The sequence below is a fragment of the Diachasmimorpha longicaudata genome, chromosome 13 (assembly GCF_034640455.1).
Source record: "Diachasmimorpha longicaudata isolate KC_UGA_2023 chromosome 13, iyDiaLong2, whole genome shotgun sequence".
Lineage (NCBI taxonomy): Eukaryota > Metazoa > Arthropoda > Insecta > Hymenoptera > Braconidae > Diachasmimorpha > Diachasmimorpha longicaudata.
The window spans coordinates 1,755,437-1,770,682 of NC_087237.1; the positions used below are offsets into that span (position 1 = coordinate 1,755,437).

Genomic DNA, 15,246 nt, shown 5'->3' on the forward strand with positions numbered 1-15,246 from the left:
ATCAAGGTGCAGTGATACACAATCGGCAGACGGCCACACGTTGTGAATTTTTTGTGTAACGCAATTACGGTGATAAAATGGCAGATCCCGCAGTGTTGGACAATTTCGACAATTTGACGGTTGAGGAGTTGAGGTGCAAACTCCAAGTGCTGGGTTTATCAACCAAAGGTGCGAAAGCTGTTTTGTTGGAGCGGTTGAGACGAGTTGGGTCACAACGGGATGTTCCCCAGGACGACGACGTGGAAGAAGAGGACGAATATGAAGACAATCTAGAATCCTTGAGTGTGGGCGAACTCAAATCTAGATTACGTGAACTTCAATTAAGGGTGACTGGAAAGAAAGCTGCACTGATAGAACGAATACGGTCAGCAGGGTCGACGGACAAAATCATCACACCTGTGAAAGACAACATGCAAGGTGAAACCTCACGGACGAGAGAAGGGGACGTTTTGGATCAACTCAGGACGAAAGAGTTGAAATCTCGTCTCCAAGGGCTTGGGCTGGAAACCACGGGCAAAAAGGCGGATTTGCTCGCAAGGTTGAAAGGCCCGCTGATCAAGTCTGTTGAAGCCGATTCAGCCAGCAGTGATGGTGATTCGACGAGTGACAGTGACGATGAAGATGAGGTGCACAATGGTGGTCGTCAACGACGAGTGTACCGTCAACGTGGTCCAGTGATGAACAGTGATGTGTCCCGTTATCCGCGCTCTATGCTGACATTTAAGGATGTCGAAGACGCACTCGAGAGATTCAGCGGTGACGGAAGTCAGAACATTTGGCGTTGGTTCTGCACGTTCGAGGAGACCGCGGAAATGTGTTCCTGGTCTGAGGCACATAAAGTGATCTATCTGAAGAAGCTGTTAGACGGACCCGCAAAATTATTTGCAAATTACGAATGCCATGCCAAGGAGTGGTGGAAGTTAAAGAAGCGGCTTATCAAGGAATTCTCCAACACGGTGAACAGCAAACAGGTGCATGAGCAGCTCAGTAACGTGAGGAAGAAAGGTGATGAGTCGTATGAGGCTTACGTTTACCGAGTTTTAGAGATGGCCAGCCACGGTGAAATCGAATTGGATGCAAAGTTGCAATACATCATCGATGGAATCCAGGATGAGGAAATTAATAAGTTAATTTTATACGGTGCGACGACGGTGAAAGAATTGCGGAAAAAATTGAAGCAATACGAAACCCAGAAGAAAAATGCGAAAGCAAAAGTGAGTGCCCAGTTAACCCAAAGGAATGATAAGACGGACAGGATGAAAAAGACGAATCAGGTACGAGATGTTGAGAAAAATAAGGCACACTGTTTTAATTGTGGCAGTACGACGCACTATAGCGATAGTTGTCCGGATAAAGCCAAGGGGCCTCGATGCTTCAATTGCAACGAGTTTGGACATGTGTCTACCCAGTGTCCGAGAGAGAAAAAACATTTCAGGAGTCAAGCAGGTAGAGAGGAAAGGGAAGAGAAGCCCCGCTGCGATGCGCTGAACGCCAAGGACAAAAAAACTTACAAGCAGGTCCAAATTTTGGATAAAGAGGTAACAGCTGTATTGGATTCAGGGAGCGACCTACATCTGGTGCGGTCAAGTTGTTACGTGAGGCTGGGAGCTCCGCAACTTGACCAGAAGACGATCTTTTTTGACGGTGTCGGAGCTTTGAATCGACGTACACTTGGACGTTTTAAGGCGGATATTGTGATCGACGACCTGAAGTTCAGGTTCGATTTTGATGTTGTTCCGGATAATTTTCTGGGGAGTGATTTGTTAATTGGTGCCGAATTATCTGACTATGCTGAAGTGCGAGTGAAACACAGACAAGCTGTTTTGAAAAGAATTGACTCTGAGGAAGATTTAATTAAAGCCGATGACCCTGGACGGAATGAAGTGTTAAATATAAGTGTGTGTGAAGACAATATTAGTGATTATGACATTTCGATCCAACATGTGACTGATCCGAATAGTAAGAGTGAGTTACGCGACATAGTGGGGAGTGACACGCCGATCAAAACCAAGGATACGGGTGTAAAAATGAATATAGTGATACAGGAGGAATCACCAGTTTTGCAAAATCCACGACGACTCTCAGCTGACCAGCAATTAAGACGATTGATTGAGGAGGAAGCGAGGCAGAACATCCTGAAGGTCCAGGAAGAGAATAGGACTTTAAACCGGAGAAGGAAACCGGCTAAGAGGTACGCGGTTGGCGATTTAGTCGCCATTCGGAGGAGACAGTTTAGAAGGGGCCTTAAGTTGCATCCTAAGTTTTTCGGCCCATACAAAGTAGTGACAGTGATGAGGAACAATCGTTACCTGGTAGAGAAGGTTGGAGACCACGAGGGTCCCAATCGCACGAGCACAGCGGCCGATTTTATGAAGCCTTGGGCTAAGGCTTCTGGACATTATGACGAATGGTTCAGTGATGATGAGGTTGACTTGGATGGAGATATCCATCCAGTCTAACCTGGTATCGAGGCCGATACCTGTGCAGGATGGCAGAGTGTGGAATGTGTGAAATAAATAAAGAATGAATGAGTGAGTGCTTTGTTATATTAGATGTTTGTGCACGTGTGGAAGAATATGACTCTAGTGGACGTTAAGATTTGTTTAGATGCTAAGACTTTAATGTATTTTATGGGTTTGTTTAATATAAGAGATGTAAGGAAAAGGAGACGTGTGTCTCGAACATGAAAGATTTATGTTAGTTGTGTTTTAAGTTTTGAGGATTTGTTCTATGGCATAATGGTGAGTGTTGTCCGGCCATGTGGGGTCGCTCATGGGACAGACCCTGCATTGTTGAAGGACTCAGGGAGGAAAACTTATGATGAAAAAACGGAGGAAAAGGCAGTGCATTTTCGGGTGTGAGCTGCGGTATGAATTTAGTGTTCAGTTTATGTTGTGACCTGACCGCGGACGCGTGAGGATACTTTTCATCCTCCTAGAGTAATTTGCTTGTATTTAACTTTTTACAATATTCTGTAACCTTCGTAAAATAAATTAATCATTTATCCTTTAATTTGATATTGATCCTACATGTGTGTGCGATAACGCGTGATCGATTTCCGGGGAGTTATTTATTTGATTTTTTTTTATTATTGTATCGAGATTATTTTCTTTATTTTTTTTATTTATTAAACATTGTGATCCCCGATCATTTTGACAATTGCGTGGTTTTTTTTTGTTTAAAAGTCCCAGTTGCATCCCCCTTTCAGCTTTTGATTAAGTGAATCTCAACGGACCGAGCTGCCGGAGTTGTTCAAGCTGAGAGCGGAGGAGTATTTTTTGTACGGTGGTCATTCCGTTTTAATGACCTGGCGCTTAACGGATTTTGCTGATTTGGTGGAGGGGTGTTCCGGTGCCAGAGGGCGGGCGGATGGACGAAGGGTTCCGCGAGCCTTCGAAAATACGTCACAAGTTATATGAAAATTGGAAATGTACTTTCAACTAGAACAATTAAAGTGAAATAATTGTTCAAGTGTTTGTGAAATTTTCTCCTGATTATTTTTTTCATTCCAATTTCAACCAATTAAATGGTGGCATTTCCCGTCACGTGGTACAAGTAAGAGGGTTTTACTTGGGATATTTTTCGGATAGTTCCCTGTTTGTTGCTAAGCACTGAAAATGTCCGATAAACAATTTGTACGCGTTTCAAACCCCAAAACTGTCATTACAAAAAATCAAGTTCAAAGACTTTATCTCGACATGAGCGGATTTGGAGGAGAATCCTTGGAGATTATTGATCAAAAAATTCGAAATAATGTTCCTAATAATACAATGAAGACAAAATCCACAATTTGGAAACAATTCTCTGCATTTTGTGCAGACAGAAAATATACGCTGGAGAAGCCACAACTACGAGTGAAAAACCATACTATATGACGTGAAATGCCACACATTTAATTGTTTGAAATTGGAATGAAAAAAATAATCCAGCCAAATACCCCTCGACCTTCAAAATTAATCGGATATTTCCCGAGAGTTTCGTTGCGTAGCAACGAGAGGGATAAGTTTTTCTGCGAAACTTATCGCGATTAGTGCTACGCAGGGAAACTGGAGGGAAATATCCGATAATTTTCAAGGTCTTGGGGTATTACTACTGAAAATCCTTTCGGAATGATCCCACACATCTAACATTGCGGATTATGCATTCGTCTCAATGCTGCAGGATGTAGGGTCGAAACGGTGGAAGGACGCGATTGCGTTTTATTTTTCTGCTGGAACGACACTAACGAAACGGTTAAGAGAAATAATAATAATTTCTTTTCCTTTGGAGTTACGTCCTATGTTTTACACCTCCTCCTTCTACTCCTCTCTAAAAATAGGTAATAGACTCTGAATAACGTTCCAAACTTACTACTGATGTTCTAATATTCTGCTAGTACAAATATTGTCACGACGTAAGTATGTGCGAGCTTTTTGTGGCGCTACCAGGCATTTGAGTAGTACACTATTTACTTATTTAATTATGCATTTGTTTGGTCTCATTTTGTACCTCATACTTTCTCCGCTAGCTCTTCGTCTCTCTTATCCCTATTTGTACAGATCCTCTCTCTCCACGTCCCCTTGAGTATTTATAATTATTCAGTCTATTCACTGAGTTGCCATCAGCTCCTCTCGTCGCTGTCTCGTCTCTTCTTCTTTCTGCTTCAGAATCCTTTCTATTTCCAGTAGGCTCATGCACCATGCCCTCAGCAACCCTCTTAGCATTTTCACTAGTGTCTTTGGCCCCCTTTCGCCTTCGTCCCTTTCCAGCCAGCTTCTCAATCATTCGCGACTGTTCTCCGTCATCTCTTCTTGCATTCTTTCACAGCTCACAACGTGTTCCATCGATTGTGTTTCTCTTCTGCAGCCTCTGCAAAATTGATCCACGAATACCTTTTTCCTCTCTCTTGAGACATTCCCATATCTCCATCTCACCCACCCAATTTTCTGCCATAATTGCAGCTTCCTGTCCTTCCAGTCGTCTTGTAGCCTCGTGTCCTCCGCGATCTCTCCAGAGTAATTGCACTAGCTCGACCGCTTTACGTTCTCCCAATCTGTCTGTGTGTCCTGCTGCTCCCAGATTTTCGTTACTTCCTTCATTCTTTCCGTCAGGCTTTCTTTTTCCTGAGTCGTTTTCAGTATTTACATCCAACTTCCGTCTCCTGCTCCGTTGAATGCTTCCATCACCATTTTACGCTACGCTAAGGGATTTCCGTTCTTTATTCCCTTTAGCTTCTCCTTCATGCACTTCGTCGTCAGCGGCTCATCCTTCATTTCATTGAATGTCATCAGGTAATTGATTGTCCGTCGTTTGGAGTCCATTTCTATGCTTCTCTTCCCTGCTGCTAGCTTCCATACGTAACTTGGTGTGTTTTTCGCAATTCCATATGTCCCTTGTGGCGTCTCCCGGTGCTCTCATCTCCTCCATCTTCATATATCCATTCCGTCTAATGCCGCCGTTTTTATTGTCTCCATGTGGTACAGTTGTCGGTGCGGGTCTCCCACCTTCGCTCTCCTCGTCTCCCCCATACCTTGTTCAATAGCTGGGTCACCTTGCCTGCCAATTTCCTCCTATGTGTGAACCTGATTGCTCGTTATGAACCATACCTCCAGATATTTAAAGTTGTTTACGACCTCAATTTTCTCCTCTGTACGTCCACTCTCCTCCGTGCTTCCTTCTTCCTCCGTTTCTGAACACCATTATTGTTGTTTTTTCTACACTGAGCTCCATTTTATTCTCATTCAACCACTTCTTTGTCGTCCTTAGCCTTTTTTGTAGCTCCTGCCCATTTTCTGTCAGCAGCGCCGCATCATTCGCGTATAGTATGGCGAATGATTCGTTCCCTTCGCCCTGCCCTATCACTGACCTTCCTCTTCCCTCCGTTCCTGAATACAGTTATTTTTGTTTTCTCAGCACTCACCTCCATCTCGTTTCTGGCCGCCCATCTCTCTAGTGTTTTCAGCATCCTGTCTAGTTCTGCTCCTTCTTCCGCTCATATTGCCGCATCATCTACATACATCAGTGCATCGACTTTCACTCCTGCCCCCGGTCCTATTAGCGTGTGTCCTTCTCTTTTCTCCTCTAAGGTTTCCATCAAAGCCTGTATAAATATGTTGAACAGGATTGGGCTTAGAGGATTGCGCTTACCCCGACAATATAGCCCCCGTTGTCAAGTTGCCTCGAGAACAGTCACCGTAAAATTACCCCAAAGAATGAATTGGACCAGCCCCTGAGTTAATAAGAAATTGAGAAAGTGTTGGAAGGATTGGAGAAATAGAATATAAAGTTGAGGAGTTGTAAGTGAAAAGGTTCAAGAGTCTGGAAAGGAGAAGTTGAGCAGAATTACAAAGGAGAAGAAGGAGAGCCGAAAGAGTAAGAAGGAAGAGGAGATAATTGGTGGAGAAGGAGGAATTGCTCAAGAATTGAGAAGCTGTCGACATCGGCCAATAATTATCTTGCTGCCCCGTGAAGACGACCTGGAGATTGGAAGAACCCCGGAGACTGTGAGTGCCCCCTTATGTTCTCTTCCCGCCCCCAAATTTACCATATACTTCTCTGTTCCCTTACAATAACCTCCCCCCAACGGTAAGCCTTCCTTTGCATTATAATTAAATTCCCCCTGATTATTTGTATTCCCCCCCTCAGCTTTTTCAGATTACATATAAAACCGATCGTTCCCCTAACCTCTTCCCTCAATTTGAAATCATATTAGAAGCTCCCCTTATATAAATTATACAGGGTGTCCCAAAACTGAACGTCCACACTTTAAACTTAAGTTGGGGGTGAAATTCTGGATCGAAAAGCCCTTAGCGACTGTTTGATCAGACGCACCCTCTTCAACTTATTCAGGGTTGAAGTTGGACGAATCAGGGGCGTTCATTTTTTTTCATTTCCCTCCCCTTCCTCTTACCCTCCGCCGGCAGTCATCTTTTTCTGCCGCCGCAGGGAAGTAGTACCGCATTTGTGGGGACACCACCACACTCGCACGTTTTTCTCACCGTCGTGCGACCGGTTATCCCACGCCCCTGATTCGTCCAACTTCAACCCTCAATAAGTTGAAAAGGGTGCGTCTGATCAAAAAGTCGCTCAGGACTTTTCGATCCAGAATTTCACCCCCAACTTAAGTTTAAAGTTTGGACGTTCAGTTTTGGGACACCCTTTATAGATTCCTGCATGTGTCGCAGGCTAGTTAGCCTTACCCCTTCCCTCGGAATTCATTTAAAAAGGCCTGAAAAGATTGTTGAACAGAATTATAAAAAGAAGTAGTGATCGTTATTAAATTTATTAATAATCTTAAAAGTCCACCCGAGTTATTATTCGTTGCTCTATTTTTCTGATAATTTTCGCAGGCCTCCCCTTTCAATATAAATAAATTGAAAGGGAAAATTTCCCCATTATTGGTGACTCAGCCGAGAGGAATTAATTGTTACAAAATTCCTCGAGGCTAAAGTCACAACTTATACTACGCAAATGGTAAATTCACTGTCCACTCACATAATCAACTTTGTTAGCTTAATATTTAGGAAAATATATGGGCCTAATAACGAGCTACCATACATATTTCTCCTGTTACCATTATTTCCTGGCAGAAATGGTTACACTCGATCTGTTGCGTTGGTAGCGCAACCCAAATCATCTGTTGTGGCATCTATATGTAGATTGGCAATAGTGTCTTACTTTGATGGCGTCCCTACGAAAATCGCTGTTATTGCTGATTTGCGCGGCGAAATTTTATGATTAGATAGTTCTTGTATTTTCAGTAAATATTAACTTTCAAGAGACTACTTATATTACTCCTTTTCATTGGGCTTTCAAAAAAATTATAAACTATTATTTCATGAAAATGGTGGGACCGATGTAATAATAGATTAGAACCTCCGCCGCTCAAACTAATACGAATTTAAAGACAATATTCCAGGGGGAGGGGGGAATTATTTGATACGGTTTCCTATTGATAGGTAAAAGTTAAGAATTATTATGCATTAATAGACAAAATAGCGACATCTAACGAAAATTCAGAAGACTTGATCCTTTTAAAAAAATCGATTGTTAGTCAATGGGATATCGTTAGGCAGTCAATGATCGATCGCCATTCCATTGCTAGTCGAGCTTCATTCGACCAATTGGACAGAAATCGGCAGTACATGATTGGATGCACAACTCCATCCCGTTATCGAGTGATCCGTCAGGAGACTCATGTAATTGAAATAACAACAGAAGTAACACAAGCAGTTAATCGACCCTATTTAACAGAGATATGTGGGCTGTTACTTCAGACCCATTCGTTTTTTGTCTAATTTTTTAAAACCTTATATTTCTACCAATTTCATTAGTAGCAAGCCCCCCCATGGATCCATAGTCATTCCATGCAACATCAACATAAGTTCATTTATAATTGATTAATCCCCCAGAAAATCTAATACACGTATCAATATATGCTATGACGAGCCAGACTTTGCGCCCCTCCCCCGCGCCCTAAAAAAATGCGTCCCTGCGTGGGAAGCTAGGTTTTTTCCCGCTTCCGTTTGAACCCACATTCCGGAATTCATTGCTCCCCCTTCTCCTTAATCCTTTACCACAGCACTCAAAGTGCGATATTACCACCACCACCCCCCCCCCCCCCCCGGATATTCAGAGCAGAGGAACTCACGTGCCGTTTCGTCGATTGACGATTGGATCACGGAGCCCCCCCCCCCCTCAAGAGGATCGCTGAGGACGTCGGCACGAGTGCGTCTGACGACATTACGCATTGGACCAGCCCCAGAAAGCGTGTGAAAAAGAAAGCAGTGGAAAGATTATTCAAGTTCAGAGAAAAGAGAGTAGTAGAAAAGTATTAAGACGAGTTTGAAGAGTGAGAGAGTTAAAGGGAGAGCAGTTGCAGAAACGTTGAAGAAATAGAAGAGGAGTATTTGGGAAAAAGGAAAAAGTGTGGCGGACAAGGAGAGAGTTGGTGAAACCCCAGGAGACGACGAGCTGCGGACATCGGCTATCTCACAATCTTCATCCCGTGCTACCCCGTGAAGACCATCCGGAAGTCGGAGGATCCCCCCCCCCCCTGACACTGTAAGTGCCCCCCTTCTATTTTCTTCCCGCCCCAAAAATTATTGAACATTACCCCTGTGTTGTATACCCCAGTATTTTAATCTTTTCCATAGAATAATTTCATTATACTTCTTCCTATATATATATATTTTACTATGTTTTTTTGTAGGTACACTATTCAAATATTGTCCGTAGTTTAATAACCTCCGAACCGTCCATCGTGGGTCTCACCCCAATAAACCCATTTCAGCAGTTCCTAATGTATTTCCCCATATTAAGAGGATCCTAGAAAACCTTCCCTAATTAAAAGAACCCTAGAGTACATCCCCTAATAAGATAATCCCAGGGAAAAACCCCACATTGAGAATCGTCCTAGCGAACCTTTTCCTCCACAACCAAATACTATCTCCCCTCCACTTTTCCTAATTCCCTCAGGTGAATAAAACTGAGGAGTTCCTTTAAGTTAAGTTAGTTCTAATTTTCGGATTGTAGCCGAATACTTCGGAAACGACGTTACATTCAGAGTAACACGTACATTTAGTTCCGTGAATAAATATCAGTTTTTACCCTTAAAATCTGTGTACGTAATTTATTCTACGGGAATCCAACACCTGAATATGCCTGAATATAACCTCCCCCCAACGGTAAGCCTTTCCTGTATAATTGACTCCCCCTGATTATTTGTATCGCCCCCCTTTTTTTAGTTCTTTTTTAGTAAATTTCAGTTCGTTGTTCCCCTAACTTCTTCCCAGATATTTTTTACATAAAATTAGAATCTTCCCTTTTTTATATTATATGGAATCAAGCGTGTATCGCAGGCTGGTTGGCTTTACCCTCCTCCCTCGAAACTCTTTAAAAGAGGCCTAAAGATTTTTGTGTTAAAGAGAAAATTATAAAAGAAACATTGATTTTGATTAAACTATCAGTTATATTTAACTTTCAACAGAGTTTGTATATTTTATCCCAATTTAAAGCAATCCATTTCACAGGCCTTCCCTTTCAATATTTTGATGTTGAAAGGGAATATTCTTCCACTATTGGTGATTCTGCCGAGAGGAATTAATTGTTAGCCAATTCCTCAAGGCCAAGGTCAGAACTGGCGCCCAACGTGGGGCTAACCGCCGTATACGGCACACGCGGTTGTGTTTACATTTTTTTCCCCCTATTCTAAAAATAGAACAGAGGCTTATTGTTGGGTGGAATAAAAACAGCATTCCACGCCCGAAATTCCTTGTAAGAAGCAATCCTCTGATTCTCGAGGAATTTATCCTCGAAACAAAGAATAGCGGGGCCGAAATATTAATAGAAGTTATTAGTTAGTTTTGTTATTTCTTTTCTTTTTATAAATTAATACGTTTCCATATTAATTATACTTGAAAGGAACCTACATAGTCCCCCTGGGAGAGCAACTCCCCCTAATGGATCGGCCGAGCCAGGCTTGGAAGGAGATAGAGTGGATGCTGAGGGTAGCTCGTCAGAAGATGGAGATCGAGGAATGGTACTGGAAGAGGCAAGTCAACAACACCACCACAACAGAGCCTCAGCCGACCCCGAGTTCGTCTCTACACCCTCTGAGCCTCAGAGTATCGACCTCGCCAATCCACGACGAGGTAGACCCCCTCGACACCCCCCTCCCTCCCATGACAACCACCTTGACCGCCTCATCAGACGACGAGGACGACCCTCTAAAGATCCCCCTACTCCCCTCGACGACCCCCTCGATCACTTCCCAATCACCTCTAGACTCAAAGCCAGAGATTGAACCCATCCCTCCTGAGTCCAACTCCCCCTCCCCTTGGTCCCCCTCTCCCAAAACCTCCCTGTTTTCCCTAACCCTGCAACAAAAACACATCCCCCTCACATCGCAGCCCCAGGACCAAGATCCCCCTCCAACAGTTCCCTCCTCTTATATCACCCCCCGCCCTACCCCTAGTCCCAGCCACTCTATCCCACCCCTCATGAGCCTCTACATCCCTCGACCCACATCTCTCCCCTACAACCCTAACTCCGCTCCCAAGGTCATTCGTCGCCCCTCTGGTGGTCCTCGCACCTCTGCCATCCCAACTTACTCCCCCCTCCTCTTCAGCGGTTGTCGGAAGTGCAACGGGAACCACCTGGCTAAGGATTGCCCGGTGGAGAAACGTCGTTGTTTCTTCTGCGGTCGCTGGGGAGCGGATGTACGTACCTGCCCCAACTGCCGACGACTTCCCTAAACAGGACGACCCCTCACCCCGCTTCCAATACAAGACTGATTCTCCACTGACCCCAGTGCCTTTCAGTGTTTTCGTTTTTTTTTCTACCCCGCGAGGTCGAATAAAGGGCTAAATGCACCACCCTCGCGGAGGAACTGATTTCGTTTTTTTTTCAATTTGCATTTATCTTTATGTATTATTATTTGTCATTATCGCCAAAGAAAATGTTTTTTTTGTTTATTTATCGCCCTTCGAGGTTATAATATTGCTCAAATAAAAAGCAGAGTTTCGGGCAAAGATGCTGGTTATGTAATTTAATGTCCCGTTGTAAATTGTGATAAACTGAAAATTTGGAAAAGGAAGAATATTAGAGGTTCCCCCCCTGATACTGTGAGTGCCCTCCATTTATTTTCTTCCTGTTCCAAAAATTAATAAACATTACCCCTGAATATCCCTGAATATAACCTCCCCCCAACGGTAAGCCTTTCCTGTATAATTGACTCCCCCTGATTATTTGTATCGCCCCCCTTTTTTTAGTTCTTTTTTAGTAAATTTCAGTTCGTTGTTCCCCTAACTTCTTCCCAGATATTTTTTACATAAAATTAGAATCTTCCCTTTTTCTTATTGTATGGAATCAAGCGTGTGTCGCAGGCTGGTTGGCTTTACCCCCCTCCCCCGAAACACTTTAAAAGAGGCCTAAAGATTTTTGTGTTAAAGAGAAAATTATAAAAGGAACATTGATTTTGATTAAACTATCAGTTATATTTGAATTTCAACAGAGTTTGTATTTTTGATCCCCATTTAAAGTAATCCATTTCACAGGCCTTCCTTTTCAATATTTTGATGTTGAAAGGGAATATTCTTCCACTATTGGTGATTCAGCCGAGAGGAATTAATTGTTAGCCAATTTCTCAAGGCCAAGATCACAATACATTCTAAATTTTACCAACATGTAAAAAAATAGAAATTGGCCCACTAATCTTCGAGATATGATACATACTTAACTTTCATAAAAAATTGATTATCTCTGGAAGTACGGGGCCGATTGAGCCCATCTAAGAGAGGAATCGTCCTGATCATAAACTGTAGATCTTGTCAAAATTTCATGTCGATATCTCCATTTTTGCCACAGCTAAAGAACGTATAATGATTTTTTGAAAAAACAAAAATAACATTGGAAATATTTCGAAATCTTTGTAGGAACGCCTGCATAAATTTGAATTGATCTCAATAGAGGTCATGGTGATAAAAATTCTGAAAGAAAAAAGCAAATGAAAAATGTCCATTAGTTCTAGAGATATTGAAAAAAAAACTTTTTAAAGAAAATGAATTCTTTCTGAAGAACTTTTGGACCGGTCCAGCTGATCTTGGGGCTTACCCTATATAGGGCACGGCGAAATGTGCGGTTTATATAATGGGTTGAAATTATGCAGAACAATGGTCTTTTCCTGTAAAATGTTTGGCAAATTGAGATGAACCAGTCAGAGATTGGGAAGCGTATCTGGAAGCAAGCAAAAAGGCACCTTCGCCAAGTGATTGGATGAAAAATGTTGATGAGGTATACTTAATATCAAGACGCAATTATTATAACGGAAGGTGCAATTGTGTATACTATTTTACCATGAGCAAGTTCGAAAGTTAAATACTTAAAATACCTACATCATCAAAACTTAAAAACCAGTTGTCCAAATGCAACATGTCATATTATTCATTTAAAAACTGAAATTTTTGCACTTTAATTTTAATTCTTGTCGAATTTTTTTTTACCCCCATTTTTCGGAGTGCATCTGTTGAACAAATGATCGAGATTTGTTTTCAATAGTCATGTAAAGTGGACTTTCCAAAGGCTCAATTACTTTCTGTTCCGTCGTGGAATATTTCTTCGTGAGATTTCTTCTTAATTACTTATCCGTTTCCCAGTATTCCCCCAATTTCGCATCCAGAAAATAGGTCTAGTTTATTATCGGCAATTTAAATATTGCCTTGAAAAAAAGTAGAGGAATTGTGGCATTTGAAACTGATTGCCTAAGGACTGCCTAAGGAGTATAAGGTTACAGAGATGCTCCCATTGGAATCTATTAGTATTCCATAGGAAGTGTGTCCTTCTAAAACTTCTTAGAGTCCCTCGAGCGTGCATATAACATCACCATAACGAATGACGATATCCCCATTAAAATCTATTATTCTTCCAGCTGTTTTTTTATTGGTTTGTTTTTCATATGTAGTTATGGAATCGTTAGCCTCAATTAACCATATCTCTATGAAAAGACTGGAAGTCGAGAGTTCGCTCTCGTTATACTGATTATTGAATCCCTTAGAAACGTATACAATTCTGTTCATTAAATCCATCTTCTATTAGCCTTTGCTTTTTTTCCTCTAGAAAAATATCCAAAATCGGCCCAGCAGTATATAATTGCTATTGCATTCAGATTTTAGAATTCCATATCTACTTTCAAAACTCCCTAATAATGTTCAACACCAAATAACACCATTACCCACTAAGTCCTGTTACATTTTTCCTTCTTACCCTTGTTTCCGGGAGTGCATCCTTCGGAGTTACGCCTCAGATCTTATGTTTCCTTCAATTCTGTTAGCCTCCACAACACTTCCCTATTTTTAATGGAAAATGGCAAGAAGGCGGCACTAAGCTCCTCATGTTCGATTATCCTTTTTTTTATAAGTTTGAAAGTGTCATTTTTAGCAGGGTTGTTCCCAATTAGCAGTTTCACTGCTTTTCGGTTACTGCGTTCCGGCAACTTCGTACCTCCGTCCAGTTAGCCCCCCATGTATGAATTTTCCCACTTGGCCGATTTTTCTCCGATTTATAGTCGTATGCTGGTCATTGATGGTTGATAAAAAATATTTGCTGGTGATTACTTTTTCTTAAATTTAATTATAAAAATTTGTACGAAAAAAAAATCGGCTGGCTCCCCCCCCCCCCCCCCCACTATACACTTTTGAAATTTTCTCACCACCAATAGTCGGGAAATCGTTTGCTGGCTATTGCTGGTCCATAGAAATCAACTTAATAAATAATATTAATGGGTAAATAATTAATTTTCTCCCGACACTTAGGGAGATGATGGACGCTATCCCCCCCACTTGATAGTTCAAACATTTTTTCGTCATTAGTCGACAGGAAATCATTTGATGTTGATTGATCGTGTATAAATATTGATTATTTATTCAATATTAGTAGGATGTAAACAATTAACATTCTATCCACGCAGAGACCATAGGACCAAGGGTTAGGATTTCACGTGGTACGGCGTCTGATGCAAAGTCTGACAGACGGTGTTTGATAATAATTGTGAGAATAATAAGTATTTGTGATATAGGATATATTAATCAACCACAATTTTGCGTGCACCAAATAACCCCCAGAGTGCGTAACGTATTTTCCCTGTGTATAAAAAAATACACCCCAACACCCACGCCGGAATGACTTTGGATTTCATGAAACGTGGATAATTGCAGCTGTCATGCATCCGCCACTTTTCATTTTTGGAATCACTACAGTGACTTCCCGATATCGAAAGGTTAAAAAAATGCACTTTTGTGGTGGTGCCTTCCCCTTGTTTTGCCTTTTAGAATCTACTTCGTTTAACCCTTCAAGTTAAAATCAAATAAAAACTAGGGCTAGGAATTGGGATGGTTTGATGACTTTTTTTATGGCTTCTAATGCATGCACTACAATGCTGGTGATCTTACATTGTCGATAATTTCACACTTTTGATAAATTAATTGTCATCTCAGAAGCTAAATACATTCATAGCGACTGTTCTCATGAAATAAATGAATCTCTCTCGTGCAAGTGGCACTCGTCTTTAGTTTTTCCTCCCTAAAGAACAATTATGGCTTTCTCTCCAGAAACTTCTATAATGCCCGGGTAGGAACCTTCAATTACAAAAAAACCACCCTAAATGGATCCACTGATATTAATTTGGAAAAATTCGGGAAGGTGCAATTTGATGATTGAGATGCAGAGGCTGGAAAAGCTCACACAAATGCAAAAAATTAAATGTGATCCACA

The 15,246-nt window shown here is 41.7% G+C and overlaps 1 protein-coding gene across 2 annotated transcripts in view; it reads left to right on the top strand.

The window, feature by feature from the left end:
- LOC135168409 (uncharacterized) overlaps window positions 1-11,896 on the top strand; it is a 21,433-nt gene extending 9,537 nt beyond the window's left edge. The window contains exons 1-2 of one of the 2 annotated variants that reach the window (XM_064132543.1): window positions 8,739-9,042; window positions 10,402-11,896. In XM_064132543.1, coding sequence (XP_063988613.1) covers window positions 10,440-11,234 — 795 coding nt within the window. In that variant the 5' untranslated portion in view covers window positions 8,739-9,042; window positions 10,402-10,439 and the 3' untranslated portion in view covers window positions 11,235-11,896. Of the gene's footprint in view, window positions 1-8,738; window positions 9,043-10,401 lie in introns of those variants that run through there. The other variant, XM_064132544.1, reaches the window with a different exon arrangement.
- Window positions 11,897-15,246: the final 3,350 nt, after the last annotated feature.